General features: G+C 36.6%; 1 protein-coding gene and 1 long non-coding RNA gene across 2 annotated transcripts in view; both read right to left on the bottom strand.

Annotated features, from left to right (window-relative positions):
* Positions 1 to 2,777: 2,777 nt before the first annotated feature.
* The window catches only part of LOC149041392 (ephrin type-A receptor 4-B-like), a 75,091-nt gene continuing 67,312 nt past the window's right edge, over positions 2,778 to 10,556 (bottom strand). Inside the window, exons 5-14 of the mRNA XM_089180859.1 lie at positions 9,762 to 9,809; positions 8,867 to 9,229; positions 7,983 to 8,037; positions 7,190 to 7,251; positions 6,285 to 6,449; positions 6,035 to 6,145; positions 5,694 to 5,953; positions 4,640 to 4,680; positions 3,156 to 3,255; positions 2,778 to 2,849 (exon numbers count right to left, since the gene is read on the bottom strand). Of these exons, the coding sequence (XP_089036985.1) occupies positions 2,778 to 2,849; positions 3,156 to 3,255; positions 4,640 to 4,680; positions 5,694 to 5,953; positions 6,035 to 6,145; positions 6,285 to 6,449; positions 7,190 to 7,251; positions 7,983 to 8,037; positions 8,867 to 9,229; positions 9,762 to 9,809 (1,277 nt within the window). The remainder of the gene's footprint in view (positions 2,850 to 3,155; positions 3,256 to 4,639; positions 4,681 to 5,693; positions 5,954 to 6,034; positions 6,146 to 6,284; positions 6,450 to 7,189; positions 7,252 to 7,982; positions 8,038 to 8,866; positions 9,230 to 9,761; positions 9,810 to 10,556) is intronic.
* On the bottom strand, positions 8,133 to 9,267 carry LOC149041396 (uncharacterized). The gene is made up of 2 exons (XR_016179437.1): positions 8,518 to 9,267; positions 8,133 to 8,249 (listed from the first exon to the last, which is right to left on the bottom strand). It is a non-coding gene; the product is annotated as an uncharacterized LOC149041396 (long non-coding RNA).

Raw genomic sequence — 10,556 nt, 5'->3', positions numbered from 1 at the left:
AAAAAAAAGTTTTTTCTATAATCATGTAGCTTATTTTCCTACATGGATTGTAAAATACATTCTCATAACTTTATAGACGATTTCGCGGCCTTAGAATTTCGTTTAACAGATTTCAAACCTGTAATTTTATGCTGTATTTGTATTCTTCTTTCCTAAATTTCAAAAAAATCGTCCCCTAGGACAATATCATTCCATCGTATATTATGGAGATAAGAAGGGAATAATTCAAAATGATGAAAATAATTTAATTAACTTCTGCTATCAATTAATCTTAAGTAACCTATACCTGTGAGGAAAAGTGACTTTGACCTCAAGTTTTACACTATGTCTTACTTATTTTGTGTTTTAAATTTTACTTTTTAGGAAAGTCCAGGGTTTCAATGATGAATTCTTTTTTTTCCTGAGAAGCCCATTTTATACACTTTAAAATGACATATTGTAGGTGTTATTCCTGTAAATGTTTGTTGAGATATGAATTAAAACTGAATGTGGACAAATTTTTGCTAATTTTTTTGGAATGACACGGGGTGCACATAAAAATTCATAAAAAATTCATTATTTATTCTTTTTCTTTCAGATTTTCAGGAAATGTTGCTGAGATGTTAATAATTAACTTCTGCTATCAATTAATCTTAAGTAACCTATACCTATGAGGAAAAGTGACTTTGACCTCAAGTTTTACACTATGTCTTACTTATTTTGTGTTTTAAATTTTACTTTTTAGGAAAGTCCAGGGTTTCTATGATGAATTTTTTTTTTCCCTGAGAAGCCCATTCTATACACTTTAAAATGACATATTGTAGGTGTTATTCCTGTAAATATTTGTTGAGATATGAATTAAAAACTGAATGTGGACAAATTTGTGCGTTTTTTAACCAGCAGAAGTAGGGTTAAATAGTAAATTACAAAACCACCCTGTCATGGAGTATTTCAATTCTAAGCTATAAAACGCATATCAAAGTACAGGTGAAATACCCACAAATTCTCAAATTCCTTGCAGAAAGGCTCAGACTCTCTAACAAATCGTTTTCTGGTACCAGCTCTTTGCAAAATAAGAGACGGGGAATTTTGAACTTTCGCCAGCAAATCAAAGAGTTACGTTTAAGCAATGCTTTCAAATGGCGTGATAGTTATGAAACTTACAGCAAACTCACAGGTAGACGACTCCATGGGTTTGATTCTGCGTGACCTCCATTATTTGGTACGGTTGTAGACTTGTCGTAGTTCGCAACCGTTGATATGCTTTGATCCATGCAAGTGATTAAGAGAAAATTTCCGTTAATGCTTCAATTTATAACCTTTATTTTCGCTAGAATCCGTTTCATTGAGAGTGAAATAAATAGATATAATGCAGCATTTGGAGGGGTGTCATAACTTTACCTTTTATTCTTTAAAATACGTTATAATTTCTCATAGTACGGTTTAACTCACAAGCTGATGAGAAGAATCAATTAGTAACTGAGAGAGTTTCCGTTTCGCTCACTCAACCCTTGACTGTAACTACGGACTCGGATGCCTAGCAGACTGGGCACCTTTTGAAATGTATTTGTTTTAGAGACTTATTGCTCTCGGTTTTATTGTACCCACGAATCAAGTATTAACCACAATTCTTGCTCCTTGAGCAATCCCTTAGTGCACGGTTACTGGAAAATCACTGAATCACTGGAAGCTGTTCATAAATGTGTCGCACAAAAATTCCCAAAAAGGTGTGCCTCGAAAACGTGTCTCCGGTGCATCTGTTTTGTATATGGATTTTGTATATGAGGAGTTTCCTCGTTTTCAATGTAACTTTCAAGTAATGTCAAGCCTTTTTAAATATTTACATTTTTATGGTGTCATTTACAGATGCATTCGGGCAGAATAATTTGTTCAGCTCGGGATCATGGTATCATAAGCGTGTTATCAGAATTAAATTGTGCATTTCTTCGGTGGCAGTTGACTATGACCATTATTTCAGCTCAGAGTAACATTGAATTTTAAAGAACTACAGACAGGTTTCATTAACAATTAAGGCATGTTTGCGAGAGTTTGGTAATGTGTCTTTGTTAGCAGCAAATGTTTGTCGTGGAATCTTTCGTGTCAGCCGATAATCTATTTTGACCCCATTGATTTATTCATTATAAGCTGTAATTCCAGCTAATTTCCTAAGAATTAGAATGTAATTGAGCTTTTAAGGTGTTATTGAATGTTTAAATTTCAACTTTTGTTTCTTGAGCTTGCAGTAGGCATAACCGTTCACCAAAACCTCGGTCAAACAAAATGAAAGTTTGATACAAGACGTTTTTCGCTGTCCTTAAGAAGCACCCTCAGAATAATACTTAGAAACAGGGACCGACTGTATGATTCAAACCCGTGTTGCAACTTAAATGCTGTTGTAGTATATAAGCCAGAGAATAAGCATAGTTAAAACGTGCTTAATTGGGCTGCAAGCTGAAATCAACGTTTATATTTTCAACAATTCCTTTAGTAAAAGCTTTCTTTGAATATTTGTCGAAAATTAGGAATTTCTAACCAATTTCAAATCAAAATTAACTTTAGGTCCAATATTTTGGCTAATGAAACAGTTTTCTCCGTAAAATAGCACACAATGTACCGCCTGATACAAACACTACTAACATATATTTCCCAAAACGAACCCTTTTGTATCGTTAATATTAAGGAGCTTCTTCATTTCAGTTCTACTTGCATAATTAAGAGGTAAGGTTATAAATTAGGCGTATATCGTTGATTGAACCTCTACCCTTCAGTATTGATTGAAATAAATTGAAAAGTTTTCATCACTCTTTGTCCATCATCATATCAAAGTTGACATAACTCTTGCCGTTGTAGATTTCCAAGTTCACGTAAGTCTGGAGAAGAAATCAGATAAAGAAAAAACTTGTCAAAGTGTATCTTATTAAATTATATTGAGAGGAAGGTTAGTGAGTGAATCCTTCTGAGCTAGGAATCATCCCTAGACTTTTGTGTTGTACCCTTCCGCTCCCCCTTCGAGCACAGTAAAACACAGTATCGAAAGGAGGGAGGGATAAAATCTGTCAAGGCGGGGAAGGGGGAGGTGAAGGAATGCCATAACCAAAGATGGGTAAAAAATTGAGGTTTTGATACAAAATGACTGACCAAAATTATAACCTCGGGGGAAATACTTGCAAACAAACCTTATGATCATCCAGCAGTCGTTTCATCGCGGAGCAAAGCCACTGGAATGTTGGTCTCTTTGAGGGCTCTTCTTCCCAACACTCCTTCATAATCGAATACCTGAAATAGGAATGACTTTTATAAAATAACTTATATATTCTTGACAATGATACTATATTATGTTCACTAGTTTAAAGAGAACGGGTAAAAATGAAGAAGATAATTTGCTTTCAACACCCAATATTAGCACTCTGAGTTCATGTTTCCGAGTATGCCTAAATAACATCATGTTTCGCCAACTACCTCGCTTAAAATTTAACATCTTCATTCATCATTGCGCAAAAGAATCACATGTCTATTCCTAATCCTAGCATCATGTAGGAATTTTTCCACAATGGGCCTAGTTCAATAAACGGCCTAGTCTACCTCGAGGCTCCTGTCATGATCAGTAGCTCAATGGAGTTCTCTTTTCCGAGTATGCCTGTGTCACTCACTGAATAACATCATTATTAACATAATTTACTCCGTTCATCCGAAACAATTATCATCACTATCTGAATAGCAAGAAGGGTATCTCGCATGAATTATCTCGCACGTAAGCTATGCTTGGTTGAAAGTCATGGACCTCGATTTTTCCGCTTGGATTTATGGCCACACTTGAGTCTTAGATCCGAAGGAAAATTTAATGTGGTCCGTAAAATGCAGCGCAGACCATGAAATCGGTTAGTCAAAGGTATTTCAGCATTCAATTCGAGAAAGTAAAACTGAGAAGTCATAGAAATAACAAATATTAAGTCTAAGTTTATGGAAAACAGTACTTAAAAAAATAAATTCTACTCGTACTCACTTTTCGGCAGATGTAAATGCTTTACCTTTGGCGGCAGGCGGCAAGAAAAGTTTAATTTTTTACGTAAATTTCCTGCTTTATCTTTCTATTCGCGCAGTAATATATTGCAGTCCGAAGGTATACTTAGAGTTCTTGTGAGATATGTACTGGCCTTGGCATACGGTACCCTGTCTGCAACAAATTAGCAATTTTTCGGGATGTTTTTCCAGGATAAGGTGACTCGCCTGAAACGATATGTGTAACAAAAAAATTGACAGTGCTTCAATATCCTTTCCCTCAAAGGGAAGATTCTTTTGAGAAAATTGTAAAGGCATTTGTATAAAACTTGGGCAATCCGATTTGCCCGGTTGGGAATCCATTAGAATAGCCTCTCCACGAGAAAAGGGGGGGGGGGGGGGTAGGGGGGGAGAAGAGGTTGGGTTGAGGTAGGGAGCAGAAAATTTAGCAAGTTTGCCGCTTCATTCTGGTTTTACAGGTAAATATCTGTACAATTTTATCCGACCCATTATCACCAAACCTCAAAATCCTGCCAGGGATCTTTTAAGTCAGTGAATCTACAATAGTTTTGCTCAGCCTTAACTGCCGTATGAAAGACATGTTATAGTCAAAGTGTTATGTACGTAGCCAGAGGGAAGTTCTCCACATTTCTCTACATACCAATGGTAAACACCTCCCACATCACAATGCCGTAAGACCATCTGTAGAATATAGAAATATTCACATAATCTTAATCCGTAAGTTATTGTTTGGACTTAATGATCAATCTCCATATAACACCCTTCATTAGGCACTATAAAATTTGAAATTAATGAGTGTTGATTTGCCAAAGAAAAGAGCTTGTTTTGATAACTAGAGGGATTTTTTATACACTGGGTTCCCTGGACATGCAGTGGCTATACTACCGCGTCAAACTCTGTGAAACAATTTCCGAAAAGTGTTTACTACACGTATCAGTCTCATACAATGCGGTTGTGTCGTCAAGAAATTAAGGAAACTTAAATGTTGGGTGAAGATGAAAGAACATTAGACACTTAGATTTTCGTTTTCAGCCGTGAGAAATCCCATTACCAAAGCCACTGATTATGTAACTTTAGATTTTTCTTTTCACATTTTGGTTGTCTTCCCCCCATTGGCCATGAGAATTTTTCGGTGTTTTAGCAGCCATGATTCGAGGCCAAAAATTTCGACAAACGATCTTCGATTGAGAATGACGAAGGTATTCCCAGAGTGGCAAGAAAAGGCGAGTGACGCGTCAGCAGCTGATTGGCGATATCAAACACATGTGAAATTACCGTATTTTTCACGTGTGTTGATAAGCCTTTTCTCAGGATTGGAAATCCTTGTATAGCACTACAGTTTGTACAATAAAAGTATTTAAAGTTCACGCCTAAATGTTCGCCCGGTTAGGCGTCTTCCTCATAATTAATCAATATTCATGCAACGTACAATAAACTAATCACGTCAGGTCGTCTTACAACCATGTATTATTCCCATTTATCATTGTCCGCACCGAGTTGATATTGAAATAAAATGTAAATTGTGCGATCAAAGTTTTCTCAGTTTTACCACACACTCTTTGAACTTCGCTAACTTCTTTTACAAAGAGACTCCGTTAAGGGTGATAATTTTGCATCGTGCTAAAAAGCACGATGAAAAATGCAAAATGTGTTGCGAATATACAGTACTTTTAATATCTACCCTCTTGCAATACATATGAGTTTCTAGGAATAAATGGGTTTCTTGTGATTTCCTCGTTTTTAGTGGTGAAAAATGTCAAGTTTACCTTCATTGATGCTAAATAATTCATGCCATCAGCGATCATCCACGCAAAAGACAAGAGGTCCTTCTCTCTCAGTGATGAACTTGGTCCCTTTCCTCCTGTGTTATAGGTATCCTCAATTCCTCTGCTTTTATGCAGGTATCCCAACAAATCACCATACGCTAAATACTCCAAAACTATTAGGGAGGGATCTGGAATCAAATAAAAGCCCAAGGTTATTCTCGATCAGTCAATCAATCATTCACGTGCATCAGTTAATCATTAAGATGTACCTTTTTCAAGACAGCAACCAATTAGTTTTACCACATGGGGATGAGGCTGCAAGAAGCTCATAACGACCAACTCAGTTTTAAAATCTTGCACGTCTTTCGGCAAGGCATTATCTAGAATGTAATGTTAAGATAAAAATTAAATGATCAGGTTTACAGGAGAAAGCTAACGAGAACCTTCACCATATCTTTAACGGCTCGGACAAGAATACATACACAGCCATATTTGAAAGCAAGATTGGATTAAACGTACCTTTTAATGATTTAACAACAACTTCAGTTCTCAAAGGTCCGTAAATTGCCTTACAAACTTGACCAAAGTTGCCACTTCCAAGTACTTGAACTGTAATTAACTTTAGACGGTCAAGTTTAAAACCATCCACATTTTGATACTCATGAAGAGAACTGATTGGAATTTCTAAGGAAAAATTCCCAATGGTAAGGATGATTTTGCAATCTAAGGACTTTTTAGCAGAGAAATCTAACACACTTACGTTGCACTGTTTCTACAAAATTAATTACAGGCATGCAGAAAGCGAAAACAAACTGAGGCTCTCCGCAGCTACTTGCTGCTTTTGCCTCTCTTCTGTACAAGTCAAATAAAGCGACTATATGGATTCTTGCCTGATTGTAATTATTATTAATTTCTTGTACTATGTTTATCTCCTCAAGGGGGAAGTTTGTGCGCCTGTGGATAAAGACAACTTTACGGAGCGTTTATATGAAATTTGACATCTGCTAACCCTCGTTCGGCCAGGTTACATATTCGACAAAATGGCGGACGACAGGGAAAGAATAGCTGTTAACATCCTTGCCTTAGCATGCGCACGCATTCCCCCCCCCCTCCCCCTCCCCTTCGAGTTGTTTCGCCTTCCCGAGACGAGTTCACAACCTCATGTAAACTGTCGGCTGAACTTTGTAAAGAAATAAGTGAAAAGTTAGCTCGCTTAGGGTAACTCGGGGGGAGGGTTGGCTCGGGTACCCGAGACCATACATATGGGGCCTTGCTGATTGAATCTTTTTCAGTTTTGTAAAGTCGAACATTATGAGAATGCAGTATGTTTGCATGCTTGGTTTACTTTTTTATTTCTGGGGCATTCATTTTGGTTGTAATTTTTTGGTGTGGTCTAGATATAGTGTGATATAGACTGGACTTACCATCATACACCCTAAAGTTAGATTCCGCTGCCTTTTTCTCAGCAATTCGACTTCGGCACCATCTATTGGCGCAAATACGAAATTATTAAACTCTTCTTTCGCTTTAATGTAGAAATATAATATGGTAGAGAAGCATGAAGCCAAACCAGAAGATTGACGGACAGTTATAATTTCATTTTCAGTTTTACACATTTTCGTTGAAATGTTTGTATCCGGCTTCAAGCGTCTTTGTGGTGATTCAGTTTTAACTACGTTTAAAATATGTTTCACTTTCTGTTGCCTCAAACGATGATTATGACCTCAAGACGAAGATAAAGGAAACTTACTCGACTAGCTTGAAAAACATTTTAGTTAAGAAAAAAATTGAGTCACACAGGTCATCTGAATGTTTCAGAAATTCTCAAATCTGACAATAACCTTTTATCCACCAAATAAAACACAAATTCAATATTTACTTGTGACTTGGTGACTTTCTTGTGTTTTGGTAAGTTCTTGTACAGCTCCGAGACGTTTTAATTTGTTGAGAGTGTTCTTCAACTTAAATGGTTTCCGGAGCTGAAATTTCCGGCTTGATGCAGGCACATCAAGGTTATGCCTTACGAAAAAAAAAACTGAGATTCCTTGAAATTTGTCTCTTACATCACTGGTTGATCTTCAACGTACTTATACACCCACCTTCCTGTTTGTCTTATTATATAATCTGATATCTTTGTTGGTTTTCTATTTAAGCTCTATCATTTCAAAATTCCCCTATATTTAACCTAAAAAAAGGTCGTAATGCAGCTCTTCTAACTTGAGGTTCATGATAGTCCTCTTTTCGGGTTCTTGGTGTCGTGGGAGCCCAAGAGCTGAGGGACACAAAATTGACTGATATTATTTTGGGCTGAAATTAAAGTAATAACTAGAGGAAAAATGCTCAAACTGAAATAGTTAAGAGAGCCCCAAAATATCAATCTTACGAGTAAAGTGACTTCGGAACGAAGTACACACACTAACTGTTTTTCACTGTAAAATTCTTCACTCCTGCAGGTCCTCTTCCGATCTGGTTTATGGCAAATACCTTAGGGAAGAGAAATCATAATATTCATGAGATAGGATTGTTCCTCAAGAGCACAAAAATAGCGTCTTCCTATGGAGCTAAGGTTGGACGTTCTTTTTCAGCCATCGTGTGTTTACTATCACTTATAATTCATGAACCTTAAGAGTGTCAAAACATTTATTCTTGAATAGTTAATACTTTTTTCTTTAGTTGCTTTAAACAAACTTTTTTTTTCTAAAAGAGATTATAAACTGATTATTAACTCGGATAAGTAATAAAATGTTTCTACCTGCAATTGATAAGTTTTTCCAGCCTTTAAATCAAACCTTGTTTCCATTTCCTTGGTGGCAAGAGTCTTGGTTTCTGAGTTCTCATCTTCTCTTATATATGTCACGTTGTACTCTTTAATGATTCCGTTCTTTTCCTTTAATGTCCAAGATACAACAACAGCCATTTCCGGTTGTTCGACAGACACTTCCGGTTTACCTGGAACTAGTTTTTTTAATGGAGATGAATCATAAACTTCGAATTATGAAATGAACTGTGATGTTACCCTAAGCCTCTACACTTAAACAATAGATAAGTAGAAGGGAATTTATGTGATATTCTATTTAGTCCAGGAGCAGATCATGACTTACCTGATCCGTTAGTCCTTACTGTTATTTCCGAGAGACTTGCCTCAATTCCACGTTTCCTTCTCGCTACTTCGCTCACTCGGTTCTTAGCGTAGATTTTCATGGTGTAGTTTACATATGAAGTAAGGTTTCCAACTATAACGTGACTGACATTGAAGCTATCCTTTCTTGGTATGAAAATGACGTCACTCTCGCAAGCTTTATTAAAGCAGTTGTTTTCTTCTTCACCCTCACACGGCTTAAGGCAGTCGACGTCGTAAGACACGTGGGTCTGGTCACCGGTTACTGCAGGAGACTGCCATTTTAACTCCAACGCACTTCGGTTAACGAAGATTACTTGAACATTTTTCGGTGCTGATGGTATGACTGAATTTGGATATGTTGTGAGGGGAACACAAGACTATTTATTCAGGAATCACATTTTATGAATTATATTTAACAGTCTATTTTCTTCATTATTTTTTTTAGGAAAATCGACCTTGTAAACTAAGTGACCACAGGATTAAATAGGCCATCACACATGTTTCATTCACTTATATATTTAAAATTGTTCGTTTTAGTCTGCTAGTGCAAGATTTAAGGAAACATTCTAACGCATTTGGTGTTATTGGTTTGCTGTATAGCTACAATAGGCAATTGCGTCATATTTGTTCAACAGATGCTCATACAGTAGAAATGACAAATGTGTAGGATACGATTTACGGATAAATGTCTCACGAAGATGACAAAGTTAATCGCAAGTGAACCAAAATTTCGAGATATCCACGGTAAAGTGATGCACTAACAACTGAAAATAAATATGAAGAGTTGGATACAGCTTAGGACCACAAATACTTAACCGATTAAGTATAATCGAACAGATGCCATTCAAATTACAAAGCTATATTTGCATCCGTACCTGTGCAATTAAAGCCATTACCGTCGTTGTATTTACCTTCTGGGCAATCTGAAGAAGGAAATGAAATCGATATCTTGATAAAGTCGATTTAAAAATTTTCTTCGATCTCAGCCAAAGACAAATGAGTTGAGCTAAACTATGGAGTTGAGCGTTTTCTTCAGTAACCAGTGACGGAGGGAAAGCCCGTTACCATCGGTCGTAGCCTCCATTCTTGATACAAGTCATCCCTATCACTAACAAGTCACTTTCGAAACGACTAACTATAAGTTCACGTACTCAAGAGGATATTGATCCTGTCAAATTTGAATTCCATTTACTTTTAACTTATGCTCGTAATTCACTATGGAGTTATCAGTTGATTAGATTCTTTCCTTAGAGTTAAAGCTTCCACCATTCTGTTATTTATGCTGAGAATAAATCGAGTTTTCTCGCGCTAATGCTTATGCTCATGTCGCACTGAGAGCTGGTCTTAAGAAAAAGCACCTTAATTAGACTGAAAACCAAAAACCAAAAAGAAAAGAGAAAGTTTCGGGAGATGGCGAAGATTTGCAATGATTTTGAGTGATGAAACTGAAATATATAGGAGATAGGTCTTCAGGATACACATTCCAATTTTTTAAATTGTCTAATCGGAGAGAAAAGGTGCTTTTTTCGTCTCCTTTTAGACTTTGTCTATTTCATTACCGGGCTCATGTTTACCATTTTTTTTTTTTTATTTCTTTACTTGACGCTTTCGACTTTGCTGACACCAACACTATGCAAGACGTGTCTCGCATAATCTATGAAACTAGGACT

Source organism: Pocillopora damicornis, chromosome 8 (genome assembly GCF_964200805.1).
Source record: "Pocillopora damicornis chromosome 8, jaPocDami1.2, whole genome shotgun sequence".
NCBI classification, from domain to species: Eukaryota; Metazoa; Cnidaria; class Anthozoa; order Scleractinia; family Pocilloporidae; genus Pocillopora; species Pocillopora damicornis.
Note: the sequence above shows the minus strand (reverse complement) of the source record. Positions and strands in the feature narration are given on the sequence as shown.